The sequence below is a fragment of the Pongo pygmaeus genome, chromosome 3, assembly GCF_028885625.2.
Source record: "Pongo pygmaeus isolate AG05252 chromosome 3, NHGRI_mPonPyg2-v2.0_pri, whole genome shotgun sequence".
Lineage (NCBI taxonomy): Eukaryota > Metazoa > Chordata > Mammalia > Primates > Hominidae > Pongo > Pongo pygmaeus.
Window position 1 is genome coordinate 156,657,888 of NC_072376.2, and position 25,228 is coordinate 156,683,115.

The 25,228-nt window shown below is 38.8% G+C and overlaps 2 protein-coding genes across 2 annotated transcripts in view; one reads left to right on the top strand and one right to left on the bottom strand.

Annotated features, from left to right (window-relative positions):
• LOC129034608 (uncharacterized) overlaps nt 1-25,228 on the top strand; it is a 97,811-nt gene that overhangs the window by 53,153 nt on the left and 19,430 nt on the right. The window lies entirely within an intron of this gene.
• Nucleotides 1-25,228, bottom strand: part of FREM3 (FRAS1 related extracellular matrix 3) — a 125,669-nt gene that overhangs the window by 34,508 nt on the left and 65,933 nt on the right. Inside the window, 3 exon segments of the mRNA XM_054486057.1 lie at nt 5,618-5,866; nt 19,649-19,774; nt 22,704-22,934. Coding sequence (XP_054342032.1) covers nt 5,618-5,866; nt 19,649-19,774; nt 22,704-22,934 — 606 coding nt within the window.

The following is a 25,228-nucleotide window of genomic DNA, read 5'->3' on the forward strand; positions in this document are numbered from 1 at the left end:
GTATATGAAAACATGTTCTTCAAGGGGTTTGCTTGCTAAATGGTACCTGTGAGATTACTATATTATGGAATATAGTAACTTTTTTTTTTACAAACACTTGAAGAAAGCTGCAACCCTTTTAAACTAACAATGGGGTTAAACTTTGGTGACTGGTGATTTCCTGTGGGTTTTGAACATGAAGGTAGCTTTTCGTTATCAGAAACACTAGATGGCCACCAGTATCACTGCAATTAGTAACTTTAAAAGGAAGAAAATATTTATCTATGGAAGATTTGGCTATTTCTTAGGGGTAAATGCATCCTAGAACCATATCACTGAAGGATCGTAGTAGAGTACGAAAGAGTTACGGACTCAGAGGCAGAAATCTGGGCTTTAACTGACTGGGAAAACTGGAAAAACCACTTAGTACATTTAGCTTCAACAATGAGGAGGCTGAACCACATGATCTCTAGGTCCCATTTTATTTCTAAGATTTCATGCTTCTATGAATCTAGAAGGATTTTTTTAAATCTATTTCTTGTCCTTAGCAAGACTTACATATAAACAACTTAGGTAATACTATATTGCATATTCTCTTCTTAAAAGTATTCCAAAAAATATCTCTCTGCAGTATATTTTGATAGCTAGAACTTTACCAGAAAAATTTTCTTAAGTTTGAACCTGAGTTGCAATGGCTGAAAGTTATTATTAATATCCTTTATTTAGTCTCTAGGAAAACTCCAGAATAGTGTTCCCCACTTGATTATATAATGGTTGTATTCTTCACTGCTGTATCCTCTATGCTTAGCAGGGTTCCTGACACATGGTAGGGGCTCAACAAATGCTTTTGGAACTAATACATTAATAAATGAGTAGTTCTTCATAAATGTAAAGCATGAGGCTAATTCGCAATCCCATTGAATAAAAGAATTGGCCTATGGCATTCCTGCACAGTCTTGAATCACATTCTTGATATCTCCTCATTTATGACTTTGCTCAAGCTGTTTCCTCCACCTGAAATGCTATTGTCCTTCCTTTCTCTATCCTCAAGTTCCACCTACCCATCCAGACACAGCACAAATGGTACTTTTTTAATAGTACTTTTTTTCTTGAGCTCCTCCAGCTAGAAGGAATCTCTGCCTTTCCTTTTTTTTTTTTGGTGGTGATGTGTTATTTTTTATTTATTTATTTATTTAAGAAATGCAAATCAAAACCACAATGAGATACCATCTCACACCAGTTAGAATGGCAATCATTAAAAAGTCAGGAAACAACAGGTGCTGGAGAGGATGTGGAGAAATAGGAACACTTTTACACTGTTGGTGGGACTGTAAACTAGTTCAACCATTGTGGAAGTCAGCGTGGCGATTCCTCAGGGATCCAGAACTAGAAATTCCATTTGACCCAGCCATCCCATTACTGGGTATATACCCAAAGGACTATAAATCATGCTGCTATAAAGACACATGCACACGTATGTTTATTGCGGCATTATTCACAATAGCAAAGACTTGGAACCAACCCAAATGTCCAACAATGATAGACTGGATTAAGAAAATGTGGCACATATACACCATGGAATACTATGCAGCCATAAAAAATGATGAGTTCATGTCCTTTGTAGGGACATGGATGAAATTGGAAATCATCATTCTCAGTAAACTATCGCAAGAACAAAAAACCAAAAACCGCATATTCTCACTCACAGGTGGGAATTGAACAATGAGAACACATGGACACAGGAAGGGGAACATCACACTCTCTGCCTTTTCTTGATTCCCTTCGTCCTTCATCTGAGCCTTTCTTGCCTTAATCACTTTTTACCTTGCTCTGTAGTTGGTTCACAGTGTTACTAGAAGAGGAATTGAAGATTTAGGAAAAGGGCATGCAGTCAGAAGGGGGAACTCAATGATTAAGAGTTAGGTTGAGAATCCTTGGCTTACACTCAAATGTTCAATACTCTTGTAGGATTATGAGTGTAGCAGAGAAGGCTGTATTTGCTTAAAGACAAGAAGAGATCATCTTTTTATTTCATTTCCACATCAGTCACTAAATTTTCTAATTATAAATTGGTTTCTTATATAGACGTTTCCTCCAGAAACTATACTGATGGTATTAATTTCCTTTTGTTGCTGTAATGAATTACCACAAATTTAGTGGCTTGAAACAACATAAATTTATTCTATTACAGTTCTGCAAGTCAGAAGTCTAACTAAAATAAAGGGTGTTGCCAGGACTGTGTTCTAACTGGAGGCTTCAGGAGGAAATCCATCCCCTTGCCTTTTCTAGCTTCTAGAGGCTGCCTGCATTCCTCAGCTTGTGGCCCTTTCCTCCAGTTTCAAAGTGCATCACTCCAACCTCTGGTTTCAGTCATCAGCTCCCCTTTTTCTCTGTGATCCTCTTGCCTCTCTCTTATAAGGACCCCGCTGATTACTCTGGGCCCTCTTAGGTAACTCAGGATAATTGCTCCATCTCAACAGCCTTAACTTAATCAGACCTGAAAAGTCCCTTTTGCCATGTAAAGTAACACATTCACAATTTTGGTGGTTAGAATGTGGATGTCTTTGGGGTCCATTATTCAGCCTACATTAATGACCAAAGGACTTGAATGTCTGCTTTTTTGACAGCCATTCGCTTGTTATGATACATACAAACACTAATATTTTGGTTAAGGAGCTCTCTCATTCTTTTGTAAGGTGGTCCCCAGAGTCACCTCAGTTCTGAGCATACCAACAAAGTCATATAATGGCACCTGAATCCCATTAAATTGCTTGTTTAGATCTAATATCTGTTGGGTGCTTTATGCCTGTCTCTAGCTTTTGTAGTTTTCAGGTAAGCTCTGGTGTTTGAGCCTATTCTAATTGTTAGGTAAAGAGCTTGCAGAAAACATACTTCTTATTGAGGAAGGAGAGATAGAATAATTGAAGGTCAGGCAACTTCATTCTTCATGTTTGCTTAAAAATTTCAGGATAGTTTTAAAAGAAATTTCCTTCTAATTATCTGGGTAAAATTATATAATGCACTTGCTTATCAAAATGTAACTCAGTATGTGCTTGAAAAATGTTAGAGCATGTCCAGGTTATAGACATATCACTTCAGTTATATGTCTTCTGGCACTTATGTTGGAAAGAATAGCATGAGTCAAACAGGGGTAGGCCTTGGAAAAATAAAAGACAAAATGGATAACTTAAAACACAAGACCATTCAAGTTCTTGCTTCACTAATTAACTCTCTTTTTTACCTGGCTTGTTTAGAGCAAAACTTTGACATATATTTTTCTAAGTTCATGACAAAATTTTAATGGAAAAACTCAGCCTACAGGATGTGTCATTTTTGTGTATGGGTGGTGTTTATTAACTAACGCCTTCTTCTTAGAATGACTTAAGAATCATAGAATTACGGAGGGAAAGGGTTCCTAGAGACAACCCAATCAATCCCCTTATTTCATGATTGGGAAACAGAGCCCCAGATAGCTTGACCTAGCCAAGGTTATGCAGAAAGAGTGTGTCTCAGGCTTAGAATCCAAGTGTCCAGGCCCCCAGCACAAGCTTTTCTGACTCTGTTGTTCCACTTTTGATTCTCTTCCTTTTCTCTCCCATTTCTTTCGTTATGTACCTTGACCTATTACTAGCTTCAGTAGAGAAGAATAACGAAGACTGTTCTGACGCCAAATCTTTCTGGCTATAAGAAAAGGTGTGGTAGTGAAGGGAAAAGGAATTTGAAGTTATGTGTTGACAAATTTCAACTTTTCATGTTAATTCTTCATTATCATGGAAAAGTAAGCATTGACTATAAAAAGAAGGATATACCGTGAAGTGGACTATGAAGAAAATGTAAAAAAGTCTCCACTTCCATAACTTTCCATTTCTCCCTTCTCACTCTGCCTGGTTAACACCTTCTTGGTCTGTAGCACTCGGTGTGGGTAAATCTTTCCTAACCTCTTGGTAAGAGATAGTTGCTTCAGCAATATCCTAATCATAGCCCTGTAATTAAAAAAAAATTCTAATATTTCAAGCAGGCTTCAAAAACCACATAATGCCATGTCATCATTTTTTGTCTTTCAGAGTGTACTCATTTCTCAACTTGCTCTCCATATTAATCAACTAGACTTGACCATGTAGGGATTTTTCAGGTGTCTCAACCAGACAAATTTACTCAGATTCTACTTCTCTTCTGTTGGGAAAACAGCAGATACTTTTTATAAGATAATGTGAGTAGTGTTTCTCTTTCCAAAACAACTTCTTTCAAATGAAACTGGAGAATCAAGGCTAATTTTCCTGTTGGACACTTCCTCCTATCTCTTTGGTTTAACAGAAAACATATACAATTATACATTTCCATAAAGGAATATATTGAAAATTTATTCAAATTATTTTAAGAAAAACAATCTTTGTTTTAATTCCAATGAAGAAATTTTTGAAAAGAAAAGTACATGATGAAGAAAGCATGGATCTCAGGGCCTGTCCTTATTCTTAGCTCTTAATACTTGTAAAGATGTGTTTTGGAACTGAAATTAGTCCTAGAAAATTCTTTTTTATTTTTAATGGAGCAAAACTAGTCTACTGAAAATTTCAGAGATCTGGTCCACAGGGTGAAATATTCCCAAGTAAAGCCATTTAGGAGATTAAACAACAAACAGAAGACTGCCTTTAATCTCACTCATATTTTCTCTTGTTCTATGATTGTTATGAAGACATAATTTTAAACAGAACATGATAGTACACGATAAATTTACCATACCTACCTGGAGAGTATAAACTGTTCAGACTTTACAAATCTGTGTTTATCTCTTGGCACAGCTTTCAGTTTAATGGAAGCTTTGTGGTGCATCCATAAAGCAGTCACATTAATTTTGGGTCTATAATAACAGCCCAGTCTAACCCTTCTTAGGTCTGAGCTTAGCAACTCACAGACACTCAAATCCTGACAGAAGCATGGTTGAGAGATGAAGCAGTCACACTAATCTGAGAGTACTAATAAAACAGTCTGACCCTGGCCCTGTCTTTATTACCATTTTCTGTTAAAAGTGCTCCTTATAGAAGGGCAGGTGAGACCTAGGAAAATCATACTGGGCTTGATACTTTGTGTCATGTCTGGGAGGGGAGTTGGTGTTTAGGAATGAGGCGCCCCTCTCTTCTCTGGCTAAGTTTCAGCTGGGATCCCCAGGGACTGGAGGCAAATGCCCTGCTAGGTAACCATAAAAAGAGGTCCAGATGCTGACACACTGGGCTCCATCTTATCCTTGTGCCACTTGACAACTCACACACTAGCTGTGAGGGATGATCCTTGTGCTGCTAAGATGAAGATCCTCTTGGGGGTAGTCCTGGTTGGGTAATTAGATACTTGACTTAGGTCCTCTCCCTGGCTTCCTTCTAAGTCTTAAGTCACCTCCTTGGGCTGTGCTTTTTCTTGTGTCAAGTAAAGTCATACCCAAATATTTAATCTTCTTGCATGGCTGTTTTGTCATTGGTGTTGGTGATGTCTATGTATTTGAAGAGCTACTCACGGTTTTTGGAGATAAAAGAACATCAAATATTCTTTTAAAAGATAATTTAAGCTACATTTGCCTTTCAACTGTTGGAGGAAAGTGTGAGAAGGCAGCTATTGCCAAAGGTTGGGAAGCAACAAATGGACTTACCATCATAATGATCAGCCAGAATAGTCACCTTAGTGGTGGGGAATCTGGCTCCCAGCTGTCCTCCCACTGGCAGCCTAAGTGAAACACTGAAAGATTCCTCCTCTTCATAAAGGGAGTCATCAATGATCAGGACTCAGCAGGTCTTCTGTGTCTCGTTCTTGTCAAAGTGGAGGATGCTGGTGTGGTCTTCTGGACGTGAGATGTAATCAGAGAATAACACTGTGGAAGAAATTGTGCCTGTGGCAGAACCTACAGAAATATGAGAAGGAACAGGGAAGTTGAGAAGAAATGGAATTCCAAACAAGAAGCCTGTCTGTTTTCTTTAACGTATTTTTAGATAATAGCTATCTGAATGATACAACACACTTACTCTTATGCTCACAAATATTAATACTGTAAAAAGAAGGCTTTTGGAATAGACTCTGGTATTTTGACATGATCTAGATTTAGTGATTTTTAAATAGAGTATATTGAATAAGGTTTGTTTATATTAGGGGCTAAATAAACAAGATCACAGGATGCTAGGGCTGGCTTAGCTCAATTATTTCATATTACAGATGAGAAAACTGAGGTGTAGTGAAATTAGGACTAGAGAATCCACAGCATGAAAATAGTATAGATTTTTTTCCTGCTGCTACTCTACCCATAGTGGCATAGCTGTGAGCAGCACCTATGTAATCTGATCATCACACACCCCAACTAGAGTTCTTTGTATGACACCATAATATAGCCAGAAAATTGTATCTTATTTTACAAGGAGTGCAGGATTGATTAGAGGATTTCAGTTTAGATTCAGTGTGTTTTAAATGTTATTTTAATAATTTACTTACATTAAGATTCACCAGTGTAAATGCACAGTTTGAAGAGTTTTGACAAATGCATATAATCATGTGACCACCACCACAATCATAAAACGTTTTTATCCATCCACAAAAGTTGACTTGTGTCTCTTGCAATCCATCTCCTTCCCTGTCTCCCAGGCCTTGGAAATCACAAATCTGCTTTGCATCATTATAGATTTATTTGCCTTTATGAGAAATTTCATACAAATGAAGCACATGTTTTGATTCTTTCATTTAGCACAATGCTTTTGAGATTCATCCGTGTACCATGATATGTTTTCCCTTTTATTGCTGGCTATTGTTTCCCATTGTGTGGCTATACCACAGTTCGTTTATCTATTTACTGGTTGATAATTTGGGTTATTTCTAGTTCTTGGCAATTGTGAGTAATGCTTCTGTGAATATTCAAGTATGAGTCTTTGAGTGGGTATGTATAGGTTGGTGCAAAAGCAATTGCGGTTTTCCCACTACTTTTAATAGCAATAACCACAATTACTTTTGCACCAACTGAATAATTTTTTTTTCTAGAGTAAATACTTAAGAGTAGGATTCCTAGGTTTTGATGCATTTTTTCAGTTTTAAAACAGCAATACATAGGTTTAGGGCTAAAAGACTGAACAGTATTCATTGTAATTTAAATGATTTAGGCAGACCAGATTTAGGCAGAACAAAGACTATGAAATAATAACCTATTATACCAGACAAGAAGTTTTTGAAAAGTATAAATATTTCCCACCATACCTCACTTTAATAGGAAGCAATGAGGACATGACAGTGAGATTCTGGACTGGATGCTCCAGTCTTGTAAGAGTCTTTCTTGCTTATAGATATGGTACATACACATATGCAAGATGACACCAATGCCCACTGTCATCTAAACATCCGTACAAGTTGGTGTCCATCACTGCATGTTGCTTGTATAGATCTAAGTTGCTAAAAAATGATAGTGATCTCCAACTGACTTCAGATGCTTTACTCGGAAGGGCACTGACTCACAAACTGTTTCAGAATGGTTTTTTTGAAAGAACAAAAATTTTAGAATTATTCAGAAGTAACAAATTGACTGTTTTGTTATTCTGGAATCATAAAAATTGTTAGAGCTTGAGAGTTCATGAGAATAAAATGTGTTTGCTAGGGCAGAGGGCAGAAACTGATCAAAATGGACAGGCACAAGGGGAACTATCACTTGGTGGGGAAGCTAGCTGAGTTTCAGTGGTGGTCTATGCTTTGAAACCTTATTATCTCATGAGATTCCTTCTATGGGGAAACCTATGCATGAAAGAGGTCTCCACACTCAAGTCAACCAGGATAGGCTGGCTCTTGGGATGTGAGACATAGTGCTATCACTGAATGCCTAAGACAGGCACTCTCCAGTTAAATGGGGAAAGAGGTAAGTGGCTAGCAATATAGAAAGGCTCTCAAGATGAGATGAAACACTGTCAGGGAGACTTTCTGTGTTCCCGGCACACAGACAAAGGAAAAAAGGTCTTAAGCTCTTACAACAATCTGATTAAATAGCAAACAACTTTTGGAATGTCTTTTTAAAGAGCTAGATGTTTAAACAGAACTATACCTTGGAGAACACAGTTCTCAATTTTGCCTAGCCATCAAGTGTGCGTTATGTTGGTATGACAGGAGATATGACAAAGAACCTTGTCAGAAACTGCATGTTAATTCCTCAGGATGAATGCCAAAAGCAGATACTGTATGCAGTAGGCTCGCATAGTAACTAACACTATCTTCACTAAATATAACTATCTGTATTAAACCTCTTTCTCAATATATATCACCTAATGAATATTCAAATAATGATTTATTTGTAGTTCATGAAACAAAAGCAATTGAGATTTTTTCTTTTTCTGTTTAATTTTTTTTTTTTATATTTGACCAATCCACTTGTTGACATAGATATGACATTCAAATAGGTTGGTTTCTGGGTTAAATGAAAGACTGAAATATAATACTTCTTGAAAATCATTTGGCGATTGAACTCTTCTAAAGCAGAAATCAAGACAATATGTTTTAGCAAGATTTTTAAACAAGAGTTGGTGAAAAAAGTAGTCTAAGTAAATTGTATTTAATAAAAAAATTCAGTTGATCTAAATGGAACATTCCTTTTAGGATTCTAGAAAATTTACTTTGGGCATCAATACCTAATTTATTGAGAGTTTTTAGCATGAAGTGTTGTTGAATTTTGTCAAAGGCCTTTTCTGCATCTATTGAGATAATCATGTGTTTTTTGTCTTTGGTTCTGTTTATATACTGGATTACATTTATTGATTTGCGTATATTGAATCAGCCTTGCATCCCAGGGATGAAGCCCACTTGATCATGGTGGATAAGCTTTTTGATGTGCTGCTGGATTCAGTTTGCCAGTATTTTACTGAGGATTTTTGCATCAATGTTCATCAAGGATATTGGTCTAAAATTCTCTTTTTTTGTTGTGTCTCTGCCTGGCTTTGGTATCAGGATGATGCTGGCCTCATAAAATGAGTTAGGGAGGATTCCCTCTTTTTCTATTGATTGGAATAGTTTCAGAAGGAATGGTACCAGTTCCTCCTTGTACCTCTGGTAGAATTCGGCTGTGAATCCATCTGGTCCTGGACTCTTTTTGGTTGGTAAGCTATTGATTATTGCCACAATTTCAGCTCCTGTTATTGGTCTATTCAGAGATTCAACTTCTTCCTGGTTTAGTCTTGGGAGAGTGTATGTGTCGAGGAATTTATCAATTTCTTCTAGATTTTCTAGTTTATTTGTGTAGAGGTGTTTGTAGTATTCTCTGATGGTAGTTTGTATTTCTGTGGGATCGGTGGTGATATCCCCTTTATCATTTTTTATTGCATCTATTTGATTCTTCTCTCTTTTTTCTTTTATTAGTCTTGCTAGCAGTCTATCAATTTTGTTGATCCTTTCAAAAAACCAGCTCCTGGATTCATTTATTTTTTTAAGGGTTTTTTGTGTCTCTATTTCCTTCAGTTCTGCTCTGATTTTAGTTATTTCTTGCCTTCTGCTAGCTTTTGAATGTGTTTGCTCTTGCTTTTCTAGTTCTTTTAATTGTGATGTTAGGGTGTCAATTTTGGATCTTTCCTGCTTTGTCTTGTGGGCATTTAGTGCTATAAATTTCCCTCTACACACTGCTTTGAATGTGTCCCAGAGATTCTGGTATGTTGTGTCTTGGTTCTCGTTGGTTTCAAAGAACATCTTTATTTGTGCCTTCATTTCGTTATGTACCCAGTAGTCATTCAGGAGCAGGTTGTTCAGTTTCCATGTAGTTGAGCGGTTTTGAGTGAGATTCTTAATGCTGAGTTCTAGTTTGATTGCACTGTGGTCTGAGAGATAGTTTGTTATAATTTCTGTTCTTTTACATTTATTGAGGAGAGCTTTACTTCCAAGTATGTGGTCAATTTTGGAATAGGTGTGGTGTGGTGCTGAAAAAAAATGTATATTCTGTTGATTTGGGGTGGAGAGTTCTGTAGATGTCTATTACGTCCGCTTGGTGCAGAGCTGAGTTCAATTCCTGGGTATCCTTGTTAACTTTCTGTCTCACTGATCTGTCTAATGTTGACAGTGGGGTGTTAAAGTCTCCCATTATTAATGTGTGGGAGTCTAAGTCTCTTTGTAGGTCACTCAGGACTTGCTTTATGAATCTGGGTGCTCCTGTATTGGGTGCATATATATTTAGGATAGTTAGCTCTTCTTGATGAATTAATCCCTTTACCATTATGTAATGGCCTTCTTTGTCTCTTTTGATCTTTGTTGGTTTAAAGTCTGTTTTATCAGAGACTAGGATTGCAACCCCTGCCTTTTTTTGTTTTCCATTTGCTTGGTAGATCTTCCTCCATCCTTTTATTTTGAGCCTGTGTGTTTCTCTGCATGTGAGATGGGTTTCCTGAATACAGCACACTGATGGGTCTTGACTCTTTATCCAATTTGCCAGTCTGTGTCTTTTAATTGGAGCATTTAGTCCACTTTCATTTAAAGTTAATATTGTTATGTGTGAATTTGATCCTGTCATTATGACGTTAGCTGGTTATTTTGCTCATTAGTTGATGCAGTTCCTTCCTAGTCTCGATGGTCTTTACATTAAACCCACAGCCAATATCATACTGAATGGGCAAAAACTGGAAGCATTCCCTTTGAAAACTGGCACAAGACAGGGATGCCCTCTCTCACCACTCCTATTCAACATAGTGTTGGAAGTTCTGGCCACGGCAATTAGGCAGGAGAAGGAAATAAGGGTATTCAATTAGGAAAAGAGGAAGTCAAATTGTCCCTGTTTGCAGATGACATGATTGTATATCTAGAAAACCCCATTGTCTCAGCCCAAAATCTCCTTAAGCTGATAAGCAACTTCAGCAAAGTCTCAGGATACAAAATCAATGTACAAAAATCACAAGCATTCTTATACACCAACAACAGACAAACAGAGAGCCAAATCATGAGTGAATTCCCATTCACAATTGCTTCAAAGAGAATAAAATACCTAGGAATCCAATTTACAAGGGATGTGAAGGACCTCTTCAAGGAGAACTACAAACTACTGCTCAATGAAATAAAAGAGGATACAAACAAATGGAAGAACATTCCATGCTCATGGGTAGGAAGAATCAATATTGTGAAAATGGCCATACTGCCCAAGGTAATTTATAGATTCCATGCCATCCCCATCAAGCTACCAATGACTTTCTTCAGAGAATTGGAAAAAACTACTTTAAAGTTCATATGGAACGAAAAAAGAGCCCCCATTGCCAAGTCAATCCTAAGCCAGAAGAACAAAGCTGGAGGCATCACGCTACCTGACTTCAAACTATACTACAAGGCTACAGTAACCAAAACAGCATGGTACTGGTACCAAAACAGAGATATAGATCAATGGAACAGAACAGAGCCCTCAGAAATAACACCGCATATCTACAACTATCTGATCTTTGACAAACCTGAGAAAAACAAGCAATTGGGAAAGGATTCCCTATTCAATAAATGGTTCTGGGAAAACTGGCTGGCCATATGTAGAAAGCTGAAACTGGATCCCTTCCTTACACCTTATACAAAAATTAATTCAAGATGGATTAAAGACTTAAACGTTAGACCTAAAATCATAAAAACGCTAGAAGAAAACCTAGGCATTACCATTCAGAACATAGGCATGGGCAAGGACTTCATGTCTAAAACACCAAAAGCAATGGCAACAGAAGCCAAGATTGACAAATGGGATCTAATTAAACTAAAGAGCTTCTGCACACCAAAAGAAACTACCATCAGAGTGAACAGGCAACCTACAAAATAGGAGAAAATTTTCACAACCTTCTCATCTGACAATGGGCTAATATCCAAAATGTACAATGAACTCAAACAACTTTACAAGAAAAAAATAAACAACCCCATCAAAAAGTGGGCAAAGGATATGAACAGACACTTCTCAAAAGAAGACATTTATGCAGCCAAAAAACACATGAAAAAATGCTCACCATCACTGGCCATCAGAGAAATGCACATGAAAACCACAATGAGATACCATCTCACACCAGTTAGATTGGCAATCATTAAAAAGTCAGGAAACAACAGGTGCTGGAGAGGATGTGGAGAAATAGGAACACTTTTACACTGTTGGTGGAACTGTAAACTAGTTCAACCATTGTGGAAGTCAGTGTGGCGATTCCTCAGGGATCTAGAACTAGAAATACCATCTGACCCAGCCATCCCATTACTGGGTATATACCCAAAGGACTATAAATCATGGTGCTATAAAGACACATGCACACGTATGTTTATTGCGGCACTATTCACAATAGCAAAGACTTGGGACCAACCCAGATGTCCAACAATGATAGACTGGATTAAGAAAATGTGGCACCTATACACCATGGAATACTATGCAGCCATAAAAAATGATGAGTTCATGTCCTTTGTAGGGACATGGATGAAATTGGAAATCATTATTCTCAGTAAACTATCGCAAGGACACAAAACCAAACACCACATATTCTCACGCATAGGTGGGAATTGAACAATGAGAACACACGGACACAGGAAGGGGAACATCACACTCTGGGGACTGTTGTGGGGTGGGGGGATGGGGTAGGGATAGCATTGGGAGATATACCTAATGCTAGATGATGAGTTAGTGGGTGCAGCGCAGCAGCATGGCACATGTATACATATGTAACTAACCTGCACATTGTGCGCATGTACCCTAAAACATAAAGTATAATAATAATAATAAAAAAAGAAAATTTACTTTGGGAAACCCTTTGAGCAGTTATATTCAATAGTTAAGAATGTGAATACTGACATTCATTAGAGTAAAAAACAAACAATATTTTACCTGCAGCAAGTTAAGAATCCTCAGGACTTGGAAAAATTCTGTTGTGAAAACATCAAATATATTCTGAGATAAAAGATAAGGTCCCTGGTGATTGTCTGTACCTATCCCGCATTTTACAGTGAAGAGGCTTCAAGGAGTATAAATGTATGATTTCCAGGCTGGTATCAAAGACACTTATTGGGTCTCAAGCCTTGTTTGGGTGGCTTCACTAGTGGTAGAGCATAGCATCTTTGTGAGAAATATTAAAGATTCATTGTTTGCAGAGATAGATTATGAGGCATGATGAATGACAGTTTTAATAGGTATGGGTTTAGTTCTGCAAAATTAAGGGTTAGAACCAAAGATTCATTTTATGTTAACCTAGGAGTTCCCTCCCTTAGCATGGTGATGTGCTCTCCAAACAAGGCACACGAAAGCTGATTTGCAAACTTTGCTGATTTTTGTTGTATTAATATTCCCACCATAGCCAGCTTCAACTATCAATGTGAAGTCACTGAGCATAGAGTAGGGAAGAGGTGCACAGAATCAGCTTGCAGGAACAGTTACTAGCTGGATCCGGCATACCACTCTATCCGTGATGATGATGGCATTGATTGCCCCTGTCCAGGCCTCCCTCACCTCACTGGCAGCCTGAGAATTTGTGAAGTTACTTTAAAAATTAATTACTTATTTACAAAAGAGTATTTATGGCTCAGTCTCTGTGGCTACGTATTATACTTGCTTTACAAAAATCATAAATGTTAAAATCAGAGAGAAAGTCCTATTAAGGAACTACACTAAAGGGTAATTAAATCATTATATTATGTTGATTGGTTACTTTATGAGGTGGCCGGGGCATTTTATCAATGAGAATATTGAGGCAGAGAATGCCCCATGATATCCAAGGAGTCAAAGACCCATCTCCTGATAGTCAGCCTGGGGCACTTTTTACTTTCTCATATTGTCTTTAGTTGTTTGTTTAGTTGATTATAAATTCTTTTAAACACACGATTTTCTTTTAATATGTACATTTTAATAGGACAGCAAGACAAGCAATCACCCTCCTTAAAGTGCAGCAGCTAACACCTCATTGGAGCAGGAGGCTTTTGGACCCCAGGCACAAGTCACTTCATGCCCCAGGAAGGCTGATGATTGAAGGGAGGTGGGAGAATCAGAGGAGAGAGGAGGAGAGTAGCAAAGGCTCAGCTGGAGCAGCATGGGAGCGTCTATCTAGAGGGGACTTTGGGACTTTTGTTTCCAGCAGACTGGCCAGTCAGGTACTCTGGGATGCCCGTACAGTAAAAAACAACTAGAAAAAATAATGATTCTGGCTTTTCTGTTCTCATAGGGAATATCGTCAAGTGTAGGGAATATCGTCAAGTGTCAAAAAAACAAAACAAAACAAAACAAAACACCCCAAAACCCACAAAACAAAATTGAAATTAAAAACACCTAAAACAAACCATAAAAGCCCTCCCCCAACCTGAAATCCCATAACCCACAGAAGGGATTCCCATTCAGAAGGTGGTATCCCCCCAAGAGCAGGTGCACTATCACCATTGCAGGTGGAGACAGGCCTTGGGCAATGGCACCTCACAGAGCTGACTCGGAAGCTATGTTTATTCCTGAGGATACAGGGTGGCAGGAGTGTGTCTGGATCAGTAGTACCCTCTGAATCCTGGAATAAGCAAAGCAAAACTTTCTTGGAGGAAAACATTTTCAAGTGAAGCCCTCAGATCTTTCACAGATTCAGATCAAATATATGTAAGATTTTAGATGCATAGAGAAAACATCTCTACAAAAGCGACTTTTAGATGAAAAACAAACTTCTTAACAATGGAAGCCAGAATACGTTGGAATAATAACTTTAAAATGCTAGGAGAGAATTACTGCCAACCTAGAATTTCAAGACTGGACTTCAAATAAAGACATGTTCTGATAAACAGAAAATGGTGAGAGTTTACCCCCAGAAAACCTTCTTAACAATGGAAGCCAGAATACATTGGAATAATAACTTTAAAATGCTGGGAGAGAATTACTGCCAACCTAGAATTTCAAGACTGGAGTTCAAATAAAGACATGTTCTGATAAACAGAAAATGGTGAGAGTTTACCCCCAGAAAACCTTCAGTAAGGGGACTTTTAAACCATATGATTTGTACTTCAGGAACAGAAAACGATAATCCCCCCAAACCGTCTGAGATGCAAAGTATAACTTCTATAACCTACGAACATATCTACAACTAAATAAATCAACACAGAGAGTCTTTTTTAAAAGGAAAGAAAGAAGAAAGTCTTTCACCTGGACATGCTTGGAACCTTTAAGAATTATCCACTTTTGGCCGGGTGCGGTGGCTCACACCTGTAATCCTAGCACTTTGGGAGGCTGAGGCGGATGGATCACGAGGTCAGGAGATCGAGACCATCCTCGCTAACACTATGAAACCCCGTCTCTACTAAAAAAAAATACAAAAAAAAAAAAAAATTAGCCAGGCGTGGTGGCGGGCACCTGTAGTCCCAGCTACACGGGAGGCTGAGGCCGGAGAATGGCGTGAACCCAGGAGGCAGAGCTTGCAGTGAGCCGAGATGGCGCCACTGCACTCCAGCCTGGGCGACAGAGCGAGACTCCGTCTCAAAAAAAAAAAAAAAAAGAATTATCTGTTTTCTACCTCCATCTTAGGGGATGACCCAGAGAAAAAATCCAATCAGAGAAGTGGGGCGGGGTCCAAGGCTTGTGGTTTACTACGCAGTTCTTTTTAACTGGATAGAGTAGATCGTTAAAAACCGCAACATATTTGACTTGGGCCTGACCAAAAACCACAGGATGATTCAATGCTGTACCTACTCATTTGGTTTTAGGTTCTGTGGTTTGCTATTCATTGGCTGTTCCTTCCAATAAGGCAGTTTTTTAACAAGAGAGTGACTAATGAGAAGAAAAAGATGGATGAGATTTTTCTTAAGAATGAAATAAGGCCAAGAAATTTACAAGTCTTTACTTAAAGAATCCTTGCGCTTAAAACATTTCATTATAGAGCAAGAGTTTTCAGTTGGGCTGATTTTACCTGCTAGGGGACACTTGGCAATGTCTGGTGACATTTTTGGGGGTCACAGATGGAGGTGGCAGATGCGTCTAGACGCTAGATACTTGCATCTAGTATATAGAGACCAGGGATGCTGCTTAACATTTTACAAAGCACAGGACAGCCCCCACAATAAACAGTTATTCAAAACATTAATGGTGCCAAGGTTGAGAAGAGGAACAAGAATAAATTCTCCTCTGCCCTGGAAGACAGAGGATTTGGCAGTAAACAGATAATTTATTTTAAGATATTTAAAACCAACTACAAGGACAAACCTTTGTAATGCATCTTCAAGATCTTCATGTTTGTTGCATTTGGCTATGTATCCAGAGATAGGCTTATTGCCTGTTCTTTAACTAAGATTTCCTCTTGAAAGCACCAGATATAGCCAGCTCCATATAATGTTAGCAACTCTTGGGTTTAAGCTAGTTTTACGTTTGGGAAGGAAAAAGTGAAGAGGAGAAAAAATAAGCTAGGTGAGGTACTCCTTGAGGCCTTTCTCCTTAGCTAGCTGATCACTGAAAGGATGTGCCTAATTCTTTCTTCCATTGGTGCATTGGGGCTCTAGTTTGGGTCTTGCAATAATGGGCAGTATGTGGGAGCTAGGGGGTGTGGTTGAGGCTGGACAGACCAGCTATTGTAGAAAGTGTACTCATGCTTTGCTCTGGGCTTCAAGCTGGGCTTCTTCTGGTATTAGTGACACATTCTCTGTCTACAGTCAAAGTGTCCAGCAGACAATGGTGCTAAAGTCTCTTAGATGTGAATGAAAGAGATGAGATGGTAAACAGCCAAGTTGAATAGATCATATGTAATTGCTAAGCTGGAAAAATTCACCGAGGGTCTGTCTGTTCATCCCTTGGAAAGAGCTATGATGCGGAAGGACCATCCAAATGAATAGCGAGGCTCAGAGTGCCTGGCACGGAGTCAGCTAGGATGGAGGAGTGCCGCTTCCCCAAGTGGGAGGGCTACACCTAACTTTAGCTTCTCATAAGATTCCCTTATGTAATCCAACTTCCCACATGATTTCCAGATGTGAAAGCTGGCATGCCTGGAAAACTCCCTGCATAGCTGCTGCACAACTCAGACTGCTTGACACCTGAGCCTTGACCCCGAGATCCCCACATAAGAAGGTATTTTCATGTTTGTGGTTAAAAAAAGAAAAGAAAAAGAAAAAATAGGATATAACAGGGTCGGGGCCCTTCCTGGAACACTTAGCCACTGTATGCAAGGTAGCATCTTGACTCTTGCATATCTCTTGGTGGAACTGAAACTGAGGGCTAAGCTGATTAAGTTTGCCAAACTTAACCTGCCTTGCTTGCTTTTAACAGCTTACTTATGGCTTATCGTAAAACTCCCATTAGCAGCCAAGTACGGTGGCACACACCTGTAGTCCCAGCACCTTGGGAAGCCAAGTCAGGAGAATCACTTGAGGCCAGGAGTTCGAGACCAGCCTGGGCAACATAGTGAGAACTTCGTCTCTACAAAAAATTTTAAAAATTAGCCATGCGTAGTGGTTGGTGCCTGTAGTCCCAGCTTCTCCAGAGGCTGAGGTGGAAAGATGGCTTGAGCCCAGGAGTTTGATCCTGCAGTGAGCTGTGATGGAGTCACTGCACTCCAGCCTGGGTGATAGAGTGAGACCCTGTCTCAAAATCTTCCTGCAACCTACCAAGAAACCAACAAAAAACTCCCACTAGCAAATCACTTAGCCAAACAATACATAACTAAACTCCCACTAGCTTCCTTATAGATAACATTTCTGACTGTGGGGCACTATAGTAACGTTGCTTAAAGTTGTTTTTCAGGAACTAGGGGGCAGCTCTTGTCCAGTTCAAGCTGTTGAGACCACTGACCTTTAACTGGGCCTGCTTGAGTGCCCAAAGAGTGATCTTTGGATGTCAGAGGGCCAAAAGCTCCAACCTCAGATTATGCTAACACTGCCATTTTGTGCATACGTGTCCTAGGAATTACCATGTAGCTTGATTAGTTTTGCACAGAAACCCCAATTACCTCACCTTTCCTACTTGCCAATCACCTTTCCCCATGCTTTAGAAGACCCTGCTTTCTATTTCGTAAGTACTCCCAAACCCTCTTTACAAAGAGATGAATTTTGATTCATTCTCATGTATCTTTGTATGGCAGCCTTGTGAAGGAAATTTTTTCTCTTTTGCAAAACCTGTCACCACAGTGATAGTCTTGCTGTGCACAAGCAGAATGAACCTGGCCAGTAACAGAATTACAAGTGTGAACGTTGTAAATCTTCTTATACTCATATCATGTGCCATTGTGATATTTGTCCTCACCTACTTCCCATGTATAGGATGAAAGTTCAATTCGGTTATTTAAACATCTCTGGAAGTCATGTTAAGGTAAATGTTTAACAATTACTTATTTTCATAAATAAAATGAACATGAGCTACATACACAGTGCAATGGAAAGCAGACTCATGCTTTGTATGTTACTAATAATTCACAAATACTAAACATGACTACAGGTAAGTGAAGGAGGCAACTAGTTTTATGCTGTATTTTGCTGGCAATCTCAAGGCCCTACCATTAAAGTTTCCATCTGCCAAGGTACTGCCTGCCCCTGCTAAATGATTAGTGCACCATCAGTGTTTACAAACAATGTTGTGGGGGTATTATTTTAAAAAAAAAAACCAAAACATTGTTTTGGAGAGGAAGAAAAGCTGGAGGAATAAATTCTCCCTTGCTGACATATCCACAAGTAGGAGCACTGATTTTGAGAGACTGAATATACAGATGGACAATGGCCATACCATACATAAAAAGAGAACTCTGACCCACAAGCTGCAGCAATTAGTCTAGGAAGCCAAGCCACCACCTCTGTAGCAATCAGCAATTAAATTGTCAAGACTTACTAAATAACTGCCAGCTTCCCTAATTTCTGCTCCCACTTCTAATGTAAGACCAACCAGAGAGAGCCAAATATGCCCTCATAACCAATCATATAGGATGCCTGCTTCTACTGAGCCAGTCTCCAGATTCCCAGGCCAACAGCTTCCAATCAGGACATACCTGATACCTTTCCTTTTTCCACTATAAAGCTTTCTCATGCTTCTGCCTGCCAGCGAGTCTCTGTCACATGCAAGTGATGGTGGCTGACATACTACAGCGAGCTCTAAATAGCCTTTTCTTGTTGTCATTTGGGTGGTCTTCATTTATTTCCGTAATTTTCGTTTTCTACATAGTTACTAACAAGATGTTAGAGAATATGATCCTGAGGGGATGAGACATGAGTCAGCTAAATCTGGCTGCATAGAAGTGGTCAAAAAGAATGGAACCTTGTTTTGGGTGCAAAGATGCCCGAACTTATGGTTAGGGGGCATCTGTGGTTGTGAGATGGGGAGAGAGGAGGAGAAGAGAAACTGAGTAGTATATACAGACTATTTTACAATATTGCCCAGAGGCAATGCTGACTATTAAAAATAAGAATCTTTAATTTACAAATTTTTGACCAGCATATACAAACTCTTTTGACACAAGATGTCTCATTTGACTTTCACAAATGTCTCATTTGACTAGCCCCTTCGTGGGGTAGTTAAAATAGATATTTTAATCCCAATTTTGAATAAAGCGTTATCCCTGGTTGAGGAGACCAGCTCAGAGGAGTAGGACACCTGCACAGAGTCAGCAAAGGGGGTTTGCAGCAGGGCATGGACGATGAGGCGCCCAGGCATCCAGCGTCTTAACTCTGCTTTGCTCACCCTCTGTGCTACTCCCAGCATTACCACAGTCCTGTTCTCATCATCTTATTCCTGCGAACAGGACCCCACAGAGCCTCATACCTTGACGTGTGGAGCAAATGACGATTAGTTCCTGGCTTGCATCTCCAGATCGTCTTACTGGAATCAAAAGTTCCCCAATGTCCTCTTCTATTTTGTATTCCGCCTCTGGTATATAAACTGTTGATTCTAGAAAAGATGGCAGAAGACTTTTCACCAAGATTTAGATTTGATCGGTGATATTTGAACACACCTGAGCAGAAATGTACAAAGTCTTTGACTCTTATATTTTCCAACATGATTAACTGTATTAAATATAGTGAGAATGGGAAACATTATTTATTATTGAGTGGAGCTGGAGAGGCAGTGGAATTGGGTTTAGGAGACCTCTTTTGAAAGGTTAAAAAGGATAGCCAGCATTAAAAAGGAACACAAAAATCTTGCAGCAATTTCATGTCTTTTTTTTCTTCTGAGATCAAATTTTAAGTCTTCTAAATGGAGATCACATATTTATGTCCTTGCTTTACTTTTACTGTTTATTTTTTAATATTTTAACAATCAAGTAATCTAATTCATTAATGAAGAAAACTGTTTTCATGCTTCATTCAACAAACTGCTTATTTAACATTTATTGAGCAGACACTGTGCTGGTCATTTAATATGCTGAGAAAAATAAGCTACAGGTCCTTCCCACAATTTTAAAGATCATATTACTGCTGAAATTTACTGAGTTGTGTATATGTGCACACATGTTTGTGTGTGCGTGTATGTGTGTGTGTGCATACACCTAGACAATCAAAACATTCATTGAAATATCAATATGAATATCGGTCATGTCTTGTTGATGGGATTATGTGTACTACTTTGGCGGGGAGAGATTTTAGATGTTTTCTAAGGCTTTTTATTAAGCATGCATTGTGCAATTAAAATATAGGTGTTTGTTTACAAAGTTTTAGAGAGATTGTTCCAACTCATAGTGTGGAGAACTGCAGTAACTATCTATGAAACCACATTTAATTTTCTCATTTCTTTTCTTTATGTTACATATACACCTAGATTCTTCCTTTTAGTGACGCAAGCAAAAAGGGAAAAGATTGTAGGCAATCATCTCTTTTTTTTTGAGACAGGGTCTTGCTCTGTCACCCAGGCTGGAGGAGTGCAATTTCGTGTTCTCAGCTCACTGAAACCTTTGTCTCCCGGGTTCAAGCAATTCTCGTGCCTCAGCCTCCTGAGTAGCTGGGATTACAGGTGTGCGCTACCAGGCCTGGTTAAATTTTGTGTTTTTAGTTGAGATGGGGTTTCGCCACGTTGGCCAGGCTGGTCTTGAACTCCTGGACTCAAGTGATCTGCCTGCCTTGGCCTCCTAAAGTGCTGGGATTACAGGAATGAGCCACTGCACCTGGCTGGCAATCATCTTTTTTATTTATTTATTTTTTTCCATTTTGGAACTATTACTAAATGATAATTCAGAATTCAATGTTAGATTATCTAGCTATTATATATTAATTTCTTTCTTCTTTACTTTCCTGCCTACATTAGCTTCAACAGATATAAGTATCAACCTCCAGGAAGACACTGGCCCTGAGTCACAGGGAGAAAAGACCAGTGATAGTTTTCTTTCCTCCATTTTACCTGTATGGTAGTCTACTATCTTGACATCTTTCAATTCAAAACATTGGCATCATGGAAGAAGCTAAAAGTAAATTAAAATTATCAATGTCGTATGAAAAAATTGATACAATAGGACTAAGTTATTCAGTCATGCCCTCTATTTTTTCCAATCTGGAAAGCCTGTTTCTATCTGCTCTTCTAATCAAAATCCCATTTATTTTTCAAGATTCAGCTCAAACCCTGCCTCTTCCATTAGCCTTAATTACTTGGGACCATGATGATCTATGTTCTTCTCCTTGAACTCTTAGTGTTTCTCCCATGTGTCTTACATTTACTTCATAACTGATTCATGTATCAAAGTGTTGTTCTCAACAAAACTGGTCTGATACCTTGTTCATTAGGTGGTGGGGGCAGTGTTTTCTACTTCTTTTGTATCTGCCAAAGTGCAGAGCATATGAACACTACTTCTCAAATTATGTTTTAAGAAAACTGGAACTTAAAGATTTTAAAAGATATTCCTTGGAGATGATGAAAAGAAAATCCACAGTCCAGTTTGGAAAAATTAAACAAAATTAAATGGGTTTCTTTATAGGAGAGTTTCTCAGAATCTTTAATATGCTAACATGAATTATGATGCCTCAAAAGAGGGATGAAGTTTGAAATAGTTCCTAGACTTGTTTGACCATGGAAAGCTTTCCATCCCCTATAGATGTCTATTACACTAACATTCTCTTACGTAGTTCAGAGCACACTAATGCATGGGATTCTTCATCAAGTCTTGTGGAACTTAAGGCCTGCTCCCTGGTTGTAAGCTATGCACTTCCAGGTGCTACATGACCTCTTTTAACTACTGTGTGTAATCAATGTACTTAATGGAAATTCAAAGATGAATACTAATCCCCCCCCACCATTTAGGGAATATTCTTCTACTTCCAAAAAAAGGGGCAGCAAGCAGCATGATTACTGCTTAGATTTTTTTTTCCTTTTAATTTATCTGGGGAGATACTTGCTGAAAGAATGAATGCATAGAACGAACCAATGAATTCAAGGATATTATGTATAATAATAACAGAACTTCAGGGAACACATGTTAAAACAAATGAGCTGGCTGATATCCAGGAGCCACATCTAGGACAATGGATATCTAAGTCCCCATTTGATCTGGCTGTGAAAAGATGGTGGCCCTGAAATGAGCCCTGAGGATTAGCCATCTGGGAGCAGAGCTGCTTCGTACCTATGGCGTGCAGAAAGCCTGCAGTAAGGACTTGTATATATATTACAGGAATGCTGATACAGATCCTCTCTATTTTAATCCTCCTGTATTGTCTTTCAAAAATCCTGAGAGCAAATGAAAAATTATTGTCTATAAAGTAATTTACTTCACTTTAAATCCTAAATGGATATGAACGCATTTAGTGGCTTACAGAGCCTGAGGGAAGTATGAATGCTGGAAATGGAGCCAAGAACCTGTACTGGTTAATAAAGCAAATCAATCAGTGTCACATACCATCTCCAGGGTCTACAATTTCAACAATTGCCATTTCTGGAAACTCCAGTACAGCCATGAGGGGTTCCGACAGAATGATCTGGAAGGTCTCTGAAGTCTCATATTCATTGTCAGGTATAATTCTCACACTCCATGTGGCTGTAGTCTGTCCAGGATTGAACTGGATCTGTTTATTGGTCTTCCATTTGAAATCTTTGTCTTTTTTTGCAGTTTCATCTTTGGTAACAATGCCTGAATAAAAATCAGAAAACTATAAATATAAAGCCAAGTGACTGAAGGCATAGTCTCCTTTCAAAGTGGTTTCTATTGTTAACAAAAGTAGATAACATAGAAATTGTTTCTTTTAATGCTCCCAAAAGACACTTGTAAATGATCTTTCTTGGCTAAGAGAGTGTAAGTAAGCAGAATTGAATAGAATTGAGAAGAAAACATGGAAGGGGGATTGACAGAAAGAAGAGAACAGAGAACAGTCTTATTTAACTTATTTATTCTAGCACATGTTTATTGAGATCCTTTGATGTGCCAAACTCTGCCAGATGCTGGGGATTCAGAGATGAATAAGAAATTGTCCCAGCCCCCAGAAAGTTCATAGTCTCAAGAGAAAGATACTAGAATATGAGCTCCATGGCAGTAGAGATCTTTGACCGTTGTGTTCACTGATGAATTCCTGGGAATTAGGACAGTGCATGGCATGTAGTAGGTATTCAATACAAATTTTTGAGTGAACATTTTGTATCTGATAATTTCAATTTCTGCAGCCTTTGGAAGAATGACCCTGAAGGTTGTTTCCTCTTGCCGATTCTTACTCACAGTGGCTTGTTTCCTCATATGTTTAGTGATTTTTTGATTGTAAGAGAACTCTTAGTAATTTTTCAGGCAATTAATGCAATGTTGGTGAAAATGGAGAGAGGCAAGAGATTTGAGCTCTGTTAGGCAATAGTGATTAGTAGCTTACTGAAGATACAAAACAACAACAACAGCAACAACAAAATAGTGTTAAAATACCCAATGTGAGATACAATGGTGAAAAGTGCTACCCCATCAAGACTAAATAGACCTTCCTCTCAACCCAAAGTGTTCAAGCAGCATTCTAATATTGTTTGGTCTTGATTTTAACATACCAAGAAAACAATACCCATACCTCACCACTTTAGGTCCCATTATAAGGGTTAGTTACATTCTGTAGTTGTGTGGATGTGTGAACTCAAATATGGTAACCTGACACCAGCTATGGTGAAAACTTGATATAAAATAAGATTAATAGCCCCCCCATGCAATTCCTTGGCCTCATTCTCAAATAATCTGAAACTTGTAAAAGATACCTGAAGCTGTAGAGCCTGAAAATAATTTCAAAGGTAGGATAGCTAGTGTTGCCTTTGCAAATCTGCTGAAGAAAGCCTGCATTAATATCAATTTGGTGACTGAGATTGAATGTCCAGTATTTAGGAAGAGCCTCCTTTGGCCACATGTTGGAAGTGGAGAACATAAAGAAGAGTGAATGGTGTCCTCAGCCAAAGCTTAAGTAGAGCTAACAGGCGCTGCTATAGGAATGAAGCAGGCACATGGTGATTTACTTAATGTTCGATGAACATTGTCTCTGTGTGACGTGCTGAAGATGTCACACAGGATTAGGCACAACCACCACTACCCTCAAGAGGTTTTCAATTTTGGGAGAGACAAACAGATAAACAGGTGATTTTAATTGTGCTTGATGAGTGCCACAGAATGGTATTCATCACTTATTGAGCATCGGTGGTATGCCAAGAACTGTGCTAGACTGATTTATAATCGTCATTACGAATTCCCCTCAAACACATCGTGAGGTGGATAATTTACTTACACATAAGGAAACTGAACTCTTTTGAAAGTCACAAAAAAGAGTAAGTGACAGAGCAGGAAGTCGAACTCCACCATTTTGTTTCTTTTTTCTTCTGGATCCTGTGGTTCGACTATTAGCCTGGGGTGGAGTTGGGGCATCAGGAGGACTTTCTGGAGTGTCTGAGTGAGATTCTTTAGAGGTTCCTGTCTGTGATGTTGAGTAGTATTGTGATTTTAAAGAGTATTTATGGAACAGAAGGGCTGGCTGTAGTTTACTTAACAACAAATATTGGTGACTACCATATGCCCCATGCGGTTCTTGAGGTTGGACATAACCCAAGATGTAGTTCCTGACCTTATAAAGCTGAAATCTACTTGGGAAGACAAATAGACACATGATCCATGCCGATTATGGTAAGTGCTGTGAAGAACCATACAGCAGTGCATGGAGATAGAGTATGGCAGGGGTGCTGGTTTGGACAGGGTGGCCAGAAGGATTTCCAAAGGGTTCAGTTAGGGCAAACATTCAAATGGTTCTGAGCAGAAGAACTTTTTTCTTGGGTCAGGATACAAAAATGCTTCTTGACATTTTAACCCAAACTCACAAGAAAGCCTTGAGATAAAGAATTGTGGAAGTAGGGCCTGACAAGAGGAGGGAGGCATATTTCAGCTGACATTCCTGGCAGCGAGTTCCACCATGTGTTGAT